General features: G+C 35.7%; 1 protein-coding gene across 10 annotated transcripts in view; it reads right to left on the bottom strand.

The window, feature by feature from the left end:
• Positions 1-19301, bottom strand: part of CHID1 (chitinase domain containing 1) — a 100980-nt gene that overhangs the window by 47655 nt on the left and 34024 nt on the right. For all 10 annotated transcript variants that reach the window (XM_058845197.1, XM_058845123.1, XM_058845192.1 and 7 more), the window contains 2 exons: positions 15921-16022; positions 14542-14697 (listed from right to left, as the gene is read on the bottom strand). In XM_058845197.1, the coding sequence (XP_058701180.1) occupies positions 14542-14697; positions 15921-16022 (258 nt within the window). The remainder of the gene's footprint in view (positions 1-14541; positions 14698-15920; positions 16023-19301) is intronic.

The following is a 19301-nucleotide window of genomic DNA, read 5'->3' as shown; positions in this document are numbered from 1 at the left end:
ATAGAAGCAGGTCAGGATGATCAAGTCCAGTTATAGTCCAAATATTCTATTTATATCTCCAATTTATTTTAAGATTAACAAGCTCATCTTCCCCCCCAGACAGATCTTGGAATCAATACTGGATGTTAATCTAATTGACTTTTTTTGGGAACTCTGTTTCCTTATTTGGATTAGGTAAATTCCAGCCCTGGCACCAGGAATGTTTGTTTTGATGCTGGAACAGTGAAAGAAGGTTTAAATGGCTCTGAAGGTAACACACTCACTACCTGCTTGAAGCATTCTTATTTGAGAACTTTCTATTTCAGTGTTTCAGAGTTTAAAATACAGAGAAATTGGAATTATAAATAGAACATCTTTTTTAAACTAAGCTTTAACGCAAAGTAGGATAAGAGAGGTTGCATGGGTATGACAAACTTTCCATAAGATGAACATATATATTAAAATATGTAGTAGAAGTCTTAGAGATTGTGAATAAATTGCTAAAAAAATCACAGATCAAATAGCTAGCCTAAAAATAGAAGAATTTGTAATGAGATTTACAGCACTGGTAACGATATTGCACTGCTATTTGTTTCCAGAGTAGAAGAAACCCATTAAAATGGACCTCCAGTACTGGTACAAGACAGTATCATGTATCCTTCTCCAACAAAGATTATTCTTCCTTAGATGGACAACATTCAAAACTTTTACTCTATAAAGTAAGATAGAAAAGAGGCAAAAAAGACAAATAACTTGGAATCTCCTCAAAGTAATTTCAAAGTAGGTGAAAATATTATAACACCTCAGATTATCCTCGAACACATAGTTTTGAGATAACCAGCTCCTTCTACTACAACATAGACACTGTAAAATTGCTTTAGTTATAATGGAGAAAAATGCTGCCAACTAATATTGTGAAGCAAGACAAAATATCAAATGTCAACATTTTCAGAAACACATTTTCCAGATCCAAACCAAGATCACTTGTTGCACAGTATTACAGGACTGTTCTTAATAAAAGCCAAAAAAAAACCCAAAAAAACCCTCCCTACAATAAAACAGCTCACTTGACAAATTCTAAATTTATTTCATTCTCCTAAAGGCTCTAAAAGGTCCTAAAATCCCCCTTCTGGTAAGCTATCAAGTAAGACAGAATATACTGATTTCCCTTTATTTATTCTCTGCCAGTAACTCTAGCAACATAAAGAGAAGAGGACAGGATTGCTATCCACGGGAAGGCTGGAGAAAGGCTGAGATCTCTGGCTCATTTCATGCGATGATTCTTGCATTGTCACTGGCATGATAAAAATTATTTACCTGAACCACTGTTAGTATGAAACACATCCAGGAAGCAAAAGTTCCATTTACTTCCCATGAGAGTGAACTTTTTTTTCCCCCAGCAATCCTGGTAGAGGTTTTGATTGTTTAACAGGCTCCATATTTGTCATTTTTTCTCCCTGTCAAAAACCTACCCTCCACACAAATTGTCTGGAGAGAAAAAAGGAAAGTGACTCCATTCATGAACACTGTCTTAGTTTATGGCTAAATATCAACAATTAGTAAGGATTTGGAGCTGCATGTCACAAGGCGGGAAGCGAGCTTAATAGAAAAACCCTTTAAGAGAAATCAGAGGAATCAGGAAGAATGAGAGAAAATGTTAATTAACTGACTAAATGCACATGATTAAAATCATTCAAGAAACTGGAAATCATTGAAAGTTATTACTGGGTAAGATGAAACACATTTTTTCCTTCGGTGGAAAGATCAGATATTCCTTCCTCAAAAACAGCAAAACAAAACAAAAGCAGAGCCCAGCTCAGGTCCCAGCTGACAGCCAAATATTTATTATCCTATTACTGCAGAGTGTTCTTGAATTTTGCATTACCTATATTTGCCATAGCTCAGAAAAATGCACCACAGGTTTTTTAATTTTAAGTGGTATCTTTTCAATTTTAGATACAGAATCACTACAAAAGCACAAGCTGCATATTGAAACTAATGCCAAGCTGTTCCATCTGTATTAAAAATCTCAACAGTTGACAAAGTTCAAATGTAGATCTCTTACCAGTAATACTCCTGAAAGTAAAATACATACACATTTGCTTTTCTAACAGTTCAAATAAAGAGGAAGAGGTTAAATAAGCTGCTAAGGTTTCATAGTGAAGTAAACAGCATTGAAAAAGGAAATAAAGAGCAGGTATAGAGCTGTTAAAAATTCTGCCTTTTCACCATTATATTCCTTTCCTTTCCCTTTAGAAACATAACCTTGATTTTTATCTCAGTAGCTAAAAAAGCAGGAGTTCCTCTCCAGGGATGACTCTTCTGCATAGGTTTCCCTATCATTTGCTTTCCAAACTCTAGAACAGTTCTAGTCTCATACAACATTTTGCTTTGGAGGTGGTGGGAGGCTTTACTGCCCCTGGCATTAGTTATTAGGTATATTGAGGCATATTAAATACAGATTCAATAAAAATACTGACAAAGGAAAGGGAAATATTTGTACAGCACTGCTCTACTGAGATACCATGTTGGCAGTAAACAGTAGTGAAAGACTGTGGGCCTCAGTCTGACTGAGCAAAAAACATTTTGAAGGTGGAAAGTTCCATGTCCCAAGGTCAGGCTGTTTAAAGAACAGCTTCAATTTGGAATAATTAAAGTTATATTTAAACATAAATAGACATTGCTTGAAGGAGATGGAAAAGGCAAGACTGATCATTTAGTTAAAAGCACAGCTACAGGCAATGAGATTCAGAAGTTCTGGTCAAAGGTCTCAAATCCATCCCTTTAATTTGATGCCTACTTCACGACAAACTGAGTATCTGGTGAGGTTCCTTTTTGTTAAAATAGTGGAACAACAATTCTGGATAAGAATTCCATTGATAAATGATTGGCTTATTACTCTGTTAAACTCGGAGACAGGACTACAGAAGAGCAGTCACTACATTAAGATTATTAAAGTAGCAAAAAATTGAAGGAAAGAAAAGAAGGGAAAATTAGGAGATTTAGTGTGATTGCGCTAGAGCATTCTAACATGGTCATCCACAATGTACCTCACATCCAGTACCCTAATATTACAACCACCTGGGGTTTAGGCATCCTTAAAAAGATAAATGTATTAAATGGCAAGATGCTCCAAAATTTAACAGTTGTGATAGATTGCATGCAGAGAATTGCTGCACCACATACTGGAATGAGCAGCTGTATAAACAAGTTAAATTCCGAATCTGAGCATTTTGCAGTAAATAAGTATATAATTCTATCACTTATGCCACTATTTCATGGGTTGTTTTTTTTCTTCATGACCCAGCACCTGTGTAGAAACCATCAACCTATTTTATTTTTTTTTTAAATCAAATACAACTCAGACTTATTTCTGAAAGGATTTTTCCCTGTATTTCTACAAATATTGCTAGCTCAACTTAGCCTTAACTGGCTACTAGAGAATACAATTAGACTGTGGAAAGTAAAATCAGCTTTAAAACTGACATAACAGTACTGAATAAATAAATATACCAGCATTTTTCAAATTATACATTTAAATAAATGAGGGAAGGTTAACTTCAAAAGCCTTCTCTCCCCTGATCACTCTCTTCTTGTCTTTATGTTTGATTTTGTGCCAGCTGAGGACTCATTTTCATGAACAAGTAGCTTTTCACTGGATGCAGTTTTTATGTGTAAAATACGCTAAAATAGGTAAATGTCAAATGTCTTTCTCTTTCCTAATAACAATTAAAAAAAAGATTCCCAGTAGAAACTTTAATGTGAAAATAAGCTCTGGAATAATTTCATTATCCTGTGAACAAAGACTTTCATTGTATAAATCAGCATCTTTTAAAAAACAATTAGCTTAAGAACCATTCTATTACTAAAATTCAGATATCCAAGAAATTAAAGCTGCCAAAATACTTTAATTACAGAGATCTACAAACTCATGGAGGGAGGAAGAGAAACATATAAACAGCAGGTAATTTAATGTCAGAATCCAAAAACTACTCAGAACAATAGCCAAAATATAAACAATCAAGCAGAAAACATGGCCTAGATTAGCTAATACTACTCTAGTGGTCTGTAAACACATTCTGGAATTTAGACACTGAGGAGATGGAAAAAACAATTTTGGAAATTACTCATTCTTAAAATTTTAAACCCTCCATAAGCATCAAAGTGACTCACACTGCACTGCTTCAGTGGTTTTTCTACACAGAATGTATGTAAATAACACCGCCACAATTCTAAGGATAACTTCCCATCAAATGTGTGTGAACAGAAACCCTCTAATTTCAAATAACAGATGTCAACATGTAGCAGAGCAGAAGAGGTGATTGTAAACTGCGTCCAATGCAAAGAAGGGAATTCTAGTAACTATGTGCAGTGAACTTAGAGAAAGTGAATGGATATTTATTTAGAATGGAAATCTGAGCAGCACACGTGAAAATATGCACATTAATGTCATTTGAAACAAATGGCTCCAGGTAATTTTCTCCATGTCCTTTTTTCCATGCTTTAAAACAACAACTATTTCTGATGACATTTATTCTTCCTTACTGCAACTAAAAAACACATATTTTCCTGCTCAAGTACAAGATTACTGAGTTCTTCAGAACAAATTGTTTCATCTGTTGCCACAGACTCCCTACTGTTTAAATCTATCTACTAATGCACTTGAAGATTTTATGTTCCTAATCCACTCCTATTTAAACATCTCTTTCTCACAGTACTATAAAACAGATTCTAATAAAACACTATTTATCCTGGAAGACACTCTTGTACATAGTAAAGGATGCCATCAGTCCTTTATTATGCAGCTTGATAACGACCATTTCATGAAAGACTAATGGCAAATGGTTTCTTTGCAAATTAACAGTGGTTTACTTTAGGCAAGCTCATGATTCTGTATCAGATTTTTGCTTTAAAAAACCACAGATTTTCAACTATTCTTAATACATCTGCTAAATAAATGCTGCCAGTCAGCTACAGGGTTCCAGGCACATCTTATTCTTAATATTCCCCTTATGGATTTTCTCAAGGAATACTCTAGGGGTAACAAGCAAGATGAAAACTCTTCATTTTTGGAAAGAGCTTTTCAGATCAGATTGAAATGTATTGGTGGTGTTCCCTGTAAGCTTGACAAATTAATCTGGGGAGAAGACTAAATTTACATTATATTTAGCAAGCACCTTAGTTTCTCTGGACTTAAATTTAACTTGGTTTTCTTAAGACTAGGCTGCTTATGGTAATCAGTTTTCATCACCACATTCACCAGGTTTCTTTCATGATGAGATTTGTGAGGAAGAATAAAAAAATCAGCCAAAACACTCTTGAATATAAATCAGAAAAACTGTCCCATAGATACTGCAATGCTTGCTATGCCTTTAAATGGAAGCACTGTGTTTGTTGCCCTTATCAACTCATAGTTCTAAAAATCCCAAAAATGGCATCTTCAAGCAAGGCTTGCAGAGACACTGACACTTAAGATTTAAACAGTTGCAACATGATACCCACTTCACACATAGAGATGCTTATAGTATTGGTTTTCAGGGTCAACTGCGAGAAATTACACATGACAATTTCCCATTCATCTCAACTATTCTACCCATTCTCTTGTCTCCTAATTAATGTTCCCAAGGATGCATGCATCAACAAAACCAGAATTGTTCAGGAGTCTTTCAATATGCAAACTCAAATATAGAAACAAAGCCAGGATAAATTAACATGAATGCCTGGACTCAGCTAAGACTTAGCGTCCACAAAAACAAAGACTAAAATTCTGAGGAAAGTAAGACTTTTAATTTGTAAGGTAGCAGCAATTGAGACAATATGAGACCACCACATCATATTTATAACTCAAAATTTCAGTGGTGACTGCAGAGACACCATGCTCTCCTAATGCTTTCCCCATTGTATTCACTGCGTAATGAGGGCTCAGCAATGGCAATTTGCAATGACCATACTGGTTTCCCAGATTTGGTACATAAGGGGCTCCCTAAAGAGGCAGGACCCATTGATTTATCTTCATATACTTACACAATCCACAAATGCTAAAACCTAGGATCAAGTCAATAGATTATTATTATCAATAGGGATCTTCACTTTTGCTGTCAATACTAAAATACATTCCACTTCTATATGGAGTTTGCTCAAACTGTCCAATGTCTCTTTACTATAAAATGTAGAATCCAGTGAAATGTAACTACACATTTATCCATTAAAACACAGTCAAAGCAGTGCATGAATATGGAAAGCAATAGCTTTTATATTTCTGGATTTATGGCCACAAGTGAACAGTGTATGAAGCACAGATCTCTAACCCTCAACACCTTCTCAGCTGGAAACACCTTATTTTCTTAATTTACTGGGGCTCAAAGACCAGGACTCAGGACATTTGCTTACATGCACAGGGAAAAAAAAATAAATTAGTAGAATACTAATGTTTCTATATTTGGTAAATGGAAAGAAACCCTAAAGATAAAACAATCTCCTGTTGGTTTTAACCATTGTAGAAAACAATTTTATATTCAAAACTACAGCACCGTGTGCCATCTACACGCCCATCCTGTATTAGAGGCTGGCAGTAGGACTATCCCCAGTCTCACACAAACTGGGTCACAGAGTCTCCTCTTTAACCCTCTTGCCTGCTCAGTATTCTCACTCACAAGCAGTGAAGAGGATGTACCTGCTCTAAGCCAGGCAGTGCAGTTACCTTGAACTTTACAGGAAATACCACTCTAGAGGCATTTTCTTTTTCCTCCCAAACCTTAAGGACAAGTAAACAACAAAAGGCAGAAGCTACTTGCAAATGGTTTACAAAGATGTAGTATATTGAGAGATTTTTACTTTTTTCAGACAGTTTCTTTCTAAAATACTGCAACAAAACCAACATTTGGTTTAAACATGAAAATTACATACATAAAACTGTAAGAAATGGTTAATTATATGGCTATACATGGTAACCAAGGTATACATTTAGGATATATATATATATTTTGGGCATATTCTTTTAAATTTCAGTGAATTTCCAAATAACTAATTTGCAATAATTTTCATAATACTGTATTTTTAGTAAACTTAGTATCAAAAAGTCTGCTTGGATTTCCATTTTAGCCATGAAAAACACTGCATTCCAGCAACATTCTGAAATGTAACTCTCCTATTTTTAGAGCCCAAAATCCAAAAATTTGTTTTAGGTAAAATTTATTACTGTGGTGGTTTTGGTTCGAAAACCGTGCGGAAACACCAATTTGGTGTGTTGGCCAGGAAACTCAAATTAGTGAACCTAAACCACTACACAAAATTGGTGTGTGCAAAACCAGCACAATTACTCAGCATTTTTCGATCCATTTTCCTAATGTGGGTATGAATTAATTTAGGGTGGAAAAATCCCACTCTGTTTGCTGGTATTACTAATATACTGAAATAGCTCATAAAATCATAAAGAAAAAAATTTATTGGACATTGTACCACTACTGAATGTTATCACCAGAAACCTTATTCAATCATCTGCTGTATAATTCCAACTATAAACAAGCTGTTAGCACAAATCAAAAGCTGTTAATGTTGTGGAACACACTTGCACTTCTATACTTCAAAAACTGTATAGCTATATGCTCCATTACTATTTCCTGTAAGTATTACTTCAAGGCTTCTAAGCTAAATCTTACACATTTCCACCCTGGTTCTTCACTTGGTTATTGAGTCTTTCTGTTGGTAACTTGATCACTCTTAATACTTTGCTGCTGTGATTGGTACTTTTCTCTGGAATTGCAATAAACATGCACATTTATTCTTGCCCTCTGAAAGAACTGTGCACAAAAAAAAAAGTCTTGAGAAATGCAGTATTATTTTTAGAGAATTTTTTTCACTGCCATATGCAAATAATAATGTTTTGTAACTTACTTTCTTTTTTCATTGTACTGTCAATCGTACTGTACACTGTATTGTGTCAAAATGAAAGGAAGCATGTAGGTTGTGTGATTTTGCCTATATCAAACTCCCAGCTCACATCAGGATGGAACTTTTACAATAAAATCTAGCACCATGCTTTAGTCTGCACTAAAGTGGAACAGTCTCAGAGTGCATAAAAAGGATGCTTTTGTTGGATGAAACAACTGGAGTGGCACTCAAACTGCTACTGACTTCCAGCTCACAGGACCAGAGTCACTTCAAAGGAAAAGGCCCCAGACTCATTTGTAAGCACTGGGTCCCCAACACCACTTTTGTGCCAGTCAGCTTGACAGGATACACATAGGCAAGTAATAAAGACATAACTTCACAAAAAAAGAAAAAAGCTAAGAGAAGGGATTACTTTATGTTTCAGAGCTTGCTAAATAAAGCTTTGGAAATGGTGCTCTTTAGGAAATGAAGGAGTATATAGTTGTCTTCCTATAAATTCAATCAACTGAAATTACATTTGAGTTGCCAAGAAAGTTCATTTCAACTTTTAAATCTATGTTGATGATATTCAGATTAGTTTTAATAAGCCTATATAAATTTATATAGAAACTTGATTTTAATTCTGACTGCTTGCCCAACAATCATGGCAATTCAATTCACTGAACAGATTAATGTTAAAATTAGATAATGAGGACTGAAAAATCAGTTTAAGATCAGAGAAACTCCAAGATATTTGCTTTTAAAAGAAAAGCCTGTCTGCTAAAAAACCCCAAGCCTACACTACACATCAAACCATGCACCTCCCTTGAACAAAATACAAATGATCTCACTACTGCCGGTTTTCTAGTAAAGAGAATAGGCAATCAATCTAAAACTTCAGGATCTGTATTTATTTATTATTTTTTACTTTGGGAAAAGGTCAAAAACTCTCTCTGTTTAGAGATAAGAGGGAAATATATCCAGCTGTCTGGAGCCAACACTTTAGCCCATGCATCCATGTCAGTGATGGGAAGGTCCCAGTGTAGCAGTTAAGCTTCACCCAGGCTGCTGACTTTTGGCTCCGAAAGAGGGTGCCATGCCTTCAGAACCTGGAGATTCCCAGAGGAATCTATACTGTACACAATCCAACAAGTGAGCACAGTGCATTGACCCAGCTCCAGGTATAAAGTCACTAAGCATTTTCAGGAGACCCTTTTCACACTCATTCCCAACTGAATTGCAATGGAACTGAACACCAGGAGTATCTTGTGACAACCAGCACCAGGCAAAATTAATGATTACCCTTTCGGCACTGAGCATGAGAGAGGATGGAGCAATGGGAGCAGAGGGATTCATAGTGGGGTGATCTGGATACATACAAGGTGTCATCTGTTTTTTGTTAATCATCATGTATCTGAAGAGATTCAATCAGAGCTAGGACTGCCTTTAGGTCCACCATTAGTGATCTCACAAGCCCAAATAAGGCTACCAAAGCCAAGAGTTTCTTTCACTTTACACCAGGCATTAACACCTACATGAAAATTTAAGCGCATAAGTAAATCTACCTGACAGTAAAGGTTTCTGGCTCTTAGTTTTAAATACAGAACTATTTTTCCTAATTTCATCATGCTAATAGTTGGAGTACAACAACAAGACAGTAAAGAACTATATCCTTATTATTTTTTCAATATTTAACTGCCTAAATATTGCCTGTAGCAAATTTACTATTAAAAAACACCATGGGAGACAGAGAAGAGCACGTTTCACAGTAATATGCCCACATTTAAAATGTACATCACAACTGGCCAGTTTTTAAAGCAGATTCACTGAGATACACACACTCACACACAGCCAATGCCATTGTACAACTGAACCTGAGAACCAATCATCTGCCTACAAACAAAAGCCACTTTTTCCTCATTTCAAAAGAAATAAGAATGTGTTTTATATTAAAAAAAAACCAACAGTTTTTTGATTAATCATCACAAGGTAAATTTGGATTAGCTGAAGTATGACACATAATTTTACTTTGTAAGGTGTCCTATCTACCTTACATGAATTAACTAGTCTTACACTTTCAGCTAACAGCTCAATCTCACCTTCCATTCCTAAAGGGAGGGAGGGACAGATATACCATGGAAGAAACACATACCAGAATATTCCAGAGGGAATTTAATCGAATAAAACTTTTGAAAAACCCCTGAAATATTCAGACATCTGTAATATCGAAATAATTTCTGATTCCAGGCTCAATTATAACTTCCTTCTATCACTACCATGATTTTACCATCTGACCCACCAGTAGAGTTTAAGAAGAAATAGCTTAGCAGTTTCTTCAGTAAAGAGGAGAGGTGGACAACAGGTCAAGCTGTTCAGTTCTACAAAGCCAATCGGTACATTGGTTTATTTGAAATATTATTATCTCCCCAAAATTCCATGAACAATGAACAAAATAGATTAAATCAGTATACAGAATCCTGGCATACAGGGAAGTAATAGAAATCCTAAGAGAATTAAAGCATGAAGAGAAATGTTGTAAAAGTTTTGCAGCTTCAAAAGTAAAAGAGTTCCTGGCACAAGCTTTTTGCTAACTTCTACAAGACAATCATGAGTCACAGCTGGCCCAAATATTAAACTGCTGCTTATAAAGATACTGCAATGATAATTCAGAGAAAAAGTTCACCTCTAACTGATTCTAAGGACCACATTTTATGTGGTATTTACAGAATGGCAGGCAGCCAGTGAAATTCTCAGTAAAACTCTACATCCTCACATAGCTTGCAAGTCATCTTATTTTCTATCTCTGAACAGCACTGTAAAAATATATAAATGCATTGTAAAATTAGTTTCTCCCTTGCTTTGGTTGGTAATTTATTATACCAATCTTCTTAAATGTTTAAAATGAACATAAAAGTCCTTATTCAGATTACCTTAAATAAAAGGCAAGCACTCTCAGCATTGTTTCAAAATAATGGAGTTATTCACATATCTACTTTCAATGGCTACATTTGGGACAAAAGCAGCTTGAATGCAGAATATATTCAAAAGTTACACAGAGCCAGGTGGAACATTAGAAATTTTATCTTCCCACTTTCAACACTATACTAAAAAAAAAAAAAAAGAAAAAAGACAGAATTACAGTATCACATGAAACTTAGCAGGGAGGTGCTCAATAAAGAATTTTGATTTATTAAACATAAGCCACACCATTGCCACATGACAGCCTTTGATTTACATTGCTTTTAATTCACAGCTAGCAATGAAGTTTATCAGTTCCCTTTTGACCCAGGTCATAATGGATATAGATTTTAGATGGTATGGAATGAGCAACACCATTACACTGCTGTTTAACCTCCCATGAGAAGGCAAAACAAAACTGCAACTGAAATGTAATGTCCCAATGATTAAGAGAGATTCTGTAGAACAGATAGCTAAAGGCAGAAAAAGTACATTGGAAGTCAGAAGCTCATGAGATTGAGAGGCTTGCTGACCTACTGCAGGTCTCAAGAAGGACTCAAAGGTAAAGATCTCTCAGAAAGACTAATCCATTTCTTAAGCTTCAGAGTATACTGAAAAATTATTTACCCAAGATATATACTTGGGAAGTGAAGAGAAAATACTATCAGGTCACAGTATATACAGAGCATGTGCTGGAATAAGGTGATCACTAGAAAAGCAAGTCAGCAGCACCAGATGGTTATGTTCTGACAGGATTTTAATACAGTGGAAAGTTAGAATGACTGCATCTCCATATCTTTACAATTCAGACACCTGATTCTTGACAGCCAGAGGGCAGAAAACAATGCCAGAAGCACTACAGGTGATTTTGGAGAATCACAAACAGAACACCTTTATTTCCAGCTTAGGATTTCATAACAATTATGTCACAATGAAATTTACACAGGAATGCAGCTTTCCTGCAGCTAACCAAACAGTACTTGGTTGATTAAAGCACCAGAAAGTGCTGTAATCTCTGTGATTGACTCATCATATTAATAAGTAATAGTTGTGACTGAGCTTTAAGAAACAAATTGTTGCTGCAAATATAAATTATAGTTCCTATTGTAACAACACCCAAGGAGAAACTACATTGTGCTGCTGTAAGAGAAAAATTGTTTTAATTTAATTTAATCTTGAGATATATCTATATAGATATATATACATGCAAACATATACATACATACCTATTACTTCTTATGGTGTGTATGAAGGAAACAGGATATTACATGGAAAGTTTGTATATCTTTGCAAGTACTTCTACCCTTAGATTACATTCTGCAATAAAAAACCACTGCCAAATTATATGTTATGCAAATAGGAGTTCCATTGTAAGTTATTTTATTAATTTCTGGATTGAAAAAATATGTAGAGAATAAAATCTACCTATGTTCAGCACCCCTTTCCATCACGTAATTCCTATCCTAAAGAAAAATACAGACACAAGAACAGCATAGATTTCTGCATTCTGCATGCAATTCTATGCTTACATTTTACTAATAATCAATTAAGGTGCATAATACACTGACATCAAACAACTTGAGAATACACAGTTTGCCACCAAATCTGGCAATTCTCCATTTCTCTTCTAAAAGAGGATCAGATTCCAATGAATATCTTTCAAAAAGAAATTGTGCACCTTTCTATGTGCCAAGGAGCACTGACATGCTGGAGACTTGCAATAAATTTCATATGCAAAAACTTCAGCAGAAATCTACAACAAAGAAGTTGACATACACCAGACTGCACTTAACTGAATATACTTTGAATTAATTTTAATACCATTACTTTAGCTCAGCTTCACTATCACTACAACATATGGACAGTTCCTTAAAGGTGAAATAAAGCAATCCTTAGCACTTTTTGCAGGTTAAAGGACTGGCTTATAAATGGCCTGATACCAATTAAGTGGCAGAAAGCTTATTTTACACTAAACCCCCATTATTTCTTTTTTCTTTATGTCAGAAATTTGGCCTATTTGGCAGATATTTTACCTTGAATCTATTCTACTTTTACATTACTACATGACATACACAACTGTGAATGCTTAGAGCTGTATTTCTGGAAAAAATAAATATAACTGTTGACCAACAGGTAATACAGCAAAGGGAAAAATTACATGTTTTATGTAAAAATTCAAAGCCTCTTAAAGACTTTGTCCGGAACCTTGTTTCTGGTAAATATCTGGAAAACTACAATCTCATGATCTGTCAATGAAGAATATGTTGACAGAACCATACTGTGCACCAGTGTCCTACATACAGGTAAATAGCCTCTTTCAGTAAAATTTAAAGTAATCATACATGATTCTTGGCTAGGATATTTTTGCCATTAATTAAAAAGCAACATGAATTAATATTATAATATATATAGTCCAGAAGAATCTACGAAAAGTAGATGCCATCCTAGCGCACAGTGGTTTTCAAGTGGCAACTTAATTTCAAAGTTGCAGTACAGAAAAAAGCAAGAGCCTTTTATTCTGCTAGATAGCGCTACACTCCACTTGCAAAAGGAGCTGTAAATATTACAGTGAAGGTACATAATTTTGCTGAGATTGTATAATTAGGTCTGTAAATCAACAATGCTTGGACTACTGAGTATTCTTCCTGCCTAACCACCACCACTAATGTTACAGAAGTCATTCTGGAATACTTGCTAAATACCTTTCACTGTAAACAATGGCTTTATTCTCTCCTTTTCTGGTATTCAGTCAGATACAGAGATCTGGAAGAAAACTGTGCCTAGAGTTTTATACCCCTGCAAGGAGCAAAGGAGAAGCAGGAAGAAAGCAGAAACAGGTACAATAACAGAGTGTTTGTGTAACTGCAGGCACGGGCACAAAAAAAATTAACCTTACCTTACACAGTCTACCTCAGACAGTATTTCAATGTCTAAACAGAAATTTGTTATTACATTCAAATACAACAGGGTAATGAACTTAGTAACCTGTGAAAGTGAGAACAGTCACCTTGTGTGCTTTAGGTTTGTTTCTACTTGGCTTCATTCTATTTTATAATTTAGTAACAAATTTCCTGTCAAATTCACAGTTTTTCTTGTTTTTCTACTGGCTTGATGTATTTCTGCAAAGCTCACTGTTATTAGAGGTGGTTATTACCCAAAACTAAAAACAACCATTTTCCTCTGAGAATCAATAGAAAATTTCAAGCTGGCTTTGGAATATTTCCCTTTATCTTGTTATAGATTTTTGTCTCCAGGTGAGCTTATTGTAGCTTTTTCTAGCAAAAAAGAAACTTGGTGGCATACTGCTGTTGGAAACCAGTATCAAATTTCAAAGTAACCAGCAACATCAGGAGCTGAGAGAAAGAATTATTAGAACAACTGCAGGAACCCCCAAAATTATAAAGAGAATAAGAGAATACTGCAGAACATTTTTAACACAAAGATGCCAACCTGCATGTACAAGAATGAATAGAGCAAAGAGGGAGATCTACACAAACCATTTCTGCATAAGAGTTCTGGCAGGATAACTGTGCCATCTATCTGCATTTCTGTACAGGAAAGAGAAGTTACAGGTCTTACTGTAACTGGTGAGCTACAATTTCATGTGCAGATTTATCACTTTTGCAATTTCTGTGATGCTAACTCACCCATATTTCTAAACAAGAATACTTGTGAATTTATAATTTCTGTGAGAATATATCATACAGAAGTACTTACTATCCAGAGAAGTCATACCTGTTGCCAAGGACTGGCTCCCCAGAGGTTCCCAAAGCAGAATAGTCCATGCCATAGAAATTCAGTCCTAAAAGTATTTTATTCCTCCATTTTGAATCAGGATCCAGTACTTCAACACAAGCTCGTACCCAGGGAAGGGGGGAATTTGGGCCAGGTCTGTCAAGTTAGCAAAAATCAAACAGGTTGTCAGAAAAAGTACGTGTTCATACTTAGCCTTCTCTTTTTGATCAATGTAATTGTAAAGGGCAAATTATGGCACACAAAAATCAGTAAAGATGAACCTACAATTCTATCAAGGTTAAATGCACATTCTTCAGTAGCTTGAAGTGCTGATACACAAAACATGATTGCCCCACTCTTGACTTTTTGATTAAATTCTAACGTGAAGGGGCACAGAATTCCTCACTAGGGGTAAGAAAAGGTTTCCCCCTAGCATATTGTTACAGGGCCTTGCACAATGCCTATGCTATAATTCAAAACTCTGTATGACTTCAGGTTTTTTCCTCAACATTTTACTGCAAACTGGCAAAATACACTGGGACAAAATCTACCATTTATTTGCAGAAGGAACTATAAAGTTAGTGACTGGTAAGCAAAACAAGTTTCAATGACTGTGCTATACTTATTTATGGGCAAAACCTACAAATTACTAAACAAAAAGCTACATGAAGAAAGAGTATAGCCTTAATGCACAGAGTAACTGAATTGTCATGTATGTAACATCAGGATATTGTGCTCATTCCATTCCTACCTCACTGGAGAGGAGAGCAGGCTCTCCCTCAAACATTAACATAACAAAAGGCACTCACTGGCATGGTAACAGGAAGTGTATATCCCAGTCTTACAAATATCATCATCTGCTACTCCCTACCAATTATCTGCCTCAAAGCCTTCATGATACTTGTGCCATTAAAACTCCACATGTTAGTACAGCAGAGCAATGTTGCTGACAACTGTCAGCAACTGCTCATATTTAAAGGCAAATGAAGTATCAATTGTTTAAAGCTGATTTGTTTGACAGTGTTATTATTAGTAGATTATTAGTGTACCTATCCTTCAGAACTGTGCTAAATAACTCAAAACAAAAGAACCTGGCCTGGAAAAGTGTGTCAGGTTATCATTTTAAAAGGATGCCTTTTTAGCTATAGTACAAAGTCTTTCATAATATCCAAACCATAGATACACATTGCTGTTAAAAATGTACTGAGTTATCAGCTTCTGGAAAACCATCTATTTTAATTACTAATCCAGAACTTTAGTATCATACAAGTACAAAGAAGTATTCACTTTACTAGAAAAAAAAATGTACTGTAGATTTAACAGATCTAAGTAGGAATCAGCTCCTTCAATGATCTTTCTGATGTCACATGGAGTCTTACCGATGTGGTGCAGAATAGTCATATGTCATGAGACTGAAGCTGTCTATTGCTGAGGCCAACTGATCAAATTCTTTCTTTGTGAACATTCCTGGCTGGTTGGTCCTTTCAAAACAAAGCAAAACAGAAACAGGAAGAGATAAATTACTACAATAACCACACTTATTTTCTCCTTTGGGTTTCATACCATTTGATCACATAGGAAAAATCTTTCATTCTGAGGTAGCAAAAAAAAAAAAAAATGTATTTCAGTGCCATTTTTGTAATAAACAGCTAAGGAAAAAAAATTTCAAAGCTATGTAGGTGGCCAGTGGGAAGAATCATACTTCCACAGCATACTTACCAAATAAGCATTTCCAGCATGGCTACAATAGTGATTATAAGGGCTGTGGACTAATCAAATTGCCTTAGGTAGCAATCAATTGAACTCTAAAAGCTTTTAGAAAACCTTTAATTCTTTGGGCTGCTTAACTGGTTTTGACACTTATGAAACTAAGTTCTCTGAGGCATATTTAAATAAATGGATGGGTGCAGCTGTTAATAGAAAAATATAAACCAAAGGTAATTTTTTCAGCCTCAAAAAGAACAATTTCAGTTTATACCATACTTAAGAAAGAAAACCTGTTTTCTTTAGACAAAAACAGATCCATTTCTTTCTTTGGGCAGGGGAAAAGAAAGAAGAAATCCATTCCACAACCTTTTCTAGATGAAGGTCTAGTTATGCCTTCAGCATGTCTTGGTATGAAGTACGGAAAACCATTCTTCCCCCTTTTCTTGTTTACTCTTGATTTACAAAATACAGACCCAGATTAATATCTACCTTATCCTCATGGGTGAGGGGGTGTATATTTTGTCTGTTTTGGACTCAGAGAGGCTATTGACTTCCTTCAATCATTCAAGATGGAAACATTAATTCACACAAGTTGCCTGAAAACATTGAATCTGTTTCAAAGAGAATTTGCAATTTCAAAATAGCAGCACAAATAGCACAGCAGGCAACATAAGGCAACCTTTAATCACATTGCGAAGATGGGACTGGACTAAAATGGAGAAGCTACTGCCAGAAGAGCCCTGTCCTCAACCAGAGGGCTCTGAAGCATGTTAACATGAGACAAACAGATAGAAAAAGTGGTTATTGTCCCAATTAACCTTGGACAGCAGTGTACATAAGGGGACACTGCAAAAGAAGAGAAAAGAGGGAAATAATGTAATTTAACAGCTATAAACTTAGTAGTATATCTTTGTCATTTAAGAGGCAGACTTACATGATTGTACAAGATTCCTCTAGAGAGCAGAGGAGAGAGACTGGAGAAACCAGACTTTCCTAATAATATCAGAAACTGCTACTTGATCTAAAAATTAGAAGCCAATTAGAATACCTTGTCTAGGCAATGTATGCTTCTAAAACCACTCACGTTCCATCCTAAATGTAAAAACCAAGAAGATGCTCAGTGACAGATGCAAGTAATAAACAGAAAAATCACATATTTTGACCTTTATCCCTTTTGGATCAGTGTGCAAATTCTACATCCAACAATATGTGCTGAATGGATCACCAGAGCATAACAGCGTTCATTTATCAGTTCACAAGGACACTTTGTGTTCCACTGCATAAGGAAAGAGGTGAACAAAATGCAGGTTACAAAGTAGGGCGGATTAAATCACATAACATGCCTGTCAGATTTCCAGAACCAGTGATATACTGGTCACAGGAAGGAGAAATCCCTTTTCGTTCAAGGGTTACAACAAATTAAAACAAAAATTCTTCACTTCTGGAACCTACTGGTGGACCTCAGGTTTTTTTATAGTTATCTGCTTGTGATGTACTGCAATTGCAAACTACAGCTGTTCTACAAGAATTAAAATAATAAATACATCTTTGAAACAATGCCATGGCAACTTGGATGTCTGTAGGCAAAGCAATTTCCCAATGCAAACTCCAGCAAAACACATTTTCAGTAAATTGATTGTGATTACTCCTGAGGGGGAAAACATAAAAAGTAATTATAATGTGTATTAGATATTAGGGCAAGTTGGATTGCTTTATAGATTTAGCCAGGTAGTACTTTAATGAAATTTGCATGTGTAACTTAAGAAGAAACCCACAGGTTAAAATGGATATTGCCATAATTTTCTCCAAAGCAATTTTGTAACTCAAATACTTCTGTTACAAAAGAATGCCATCTGAGTGGCAAGGGCACAGATTTCCAACTTGGAACAAACCCAGCAGCAATGAATATACTTTGTCCATTAATGTATAGTGTTAAAACAGCAGCACTCTTCAAAAAAAACAAGCACCACTCAGCAGTTCAATGAATACCACCAACTCTGCTCTAGTCAAGCACTTTGGGAAATTCCACTGGAACAAAACCAGGACTATTTGATTAATGCCTTTAGAATTGTTCTGAGTCAAGAAAACTGGCATTCAAGTATAAAACCTAAATATTTTTTTTTGACAGCTATTATACTTCAAATTGGAGGTTTTCCAATCATTCCGATATTTATGCAAACTTAACTCAAGGGCAGGTATGTTCTTCTGACTACTTTGTTGAGAAATCCAGCGTGGAAATGGAAAGTCAGAAGACTTGGCAGAGAACATGCAGAGACCATGAAAGTAATACTTTCCAAGTCTATGTCAAAAGCTTGTCATTCTTCCACACTTTGAATACCATTTCCAAAATAGTCAGTGAAGTAGCAGAAGCCTCATCATCATTTATTACAATATACCTAGGTTCACAGAATCATCAAATATGCTAAGTTGGAAGGCACCCACAAGTAACATCAAGTCCAACTCCTGGCCCTGCACAGGTCAGCCCCGACAATCTCATATACCTGAGAGCATTGTCCAAAGATGTCTTGAATTCTGTCAGGCTTGGTGCTGTGATGACTTCTCTGGGGTGCCTGTTCCCAACCACCCTCTGGGTGAAGAACCTTCTTCTAAGGTTCCAACCTAAACCTCCACAAAGACCAAAGAGCCTGTATCTACAATTACACTAGTCTGCTAAAATACTCAAGCCTAAATCCCACTGCCTTGGAGGGAATCCAGCATAATTTAACCAGTTTGCTGAGTATTTCCAGTCTGCTAAACTGGCACAGACTCCACTACCACTTAGGATTATTTTTTTTTAACATGGCTTGTTTAATTTTAAAACTTAATATAGAAGATTAAGAGACACAGCAGAAGGAGAGGCAAGCATAACAATTGAGTTTGCACTGCAAATCTGCTCTTAAAACTTCCACTGGTCTTAAGCAAGCCAGGGCTCCTCTCAAGTCCAGTTGCAAAACCGGACCCAAACTCTTCTCCCAAGATGCTGAAACCCTCCCAGAGCTGGGAGAAGGATAATGATGCAGGATAGGTGAAGAAGGAATGAAGACAGGATGGAG

The sequence above is a fragment of the Poecile atricapillus genome, chromosome 1 (genome assembly GCF_030490865.1).
Source record: "Poecile atricapillus isolate bPoeAtr1 chromosome 1, bPoeAtr1.hap1, whole genome shotgun sequence".
In the NCBI taxonomy this organism is placed as follows: domain Eukaryota; kingdom Metazoa; phylum Chordata; class Aves; order Passeriformes; family Paridae; genus Poecile; species Poecile atricapillus.
Note: the sequence above shows the minus strand (reverse complement) of the source record. Positions and strands in the feature narration are given on the sequence as shown.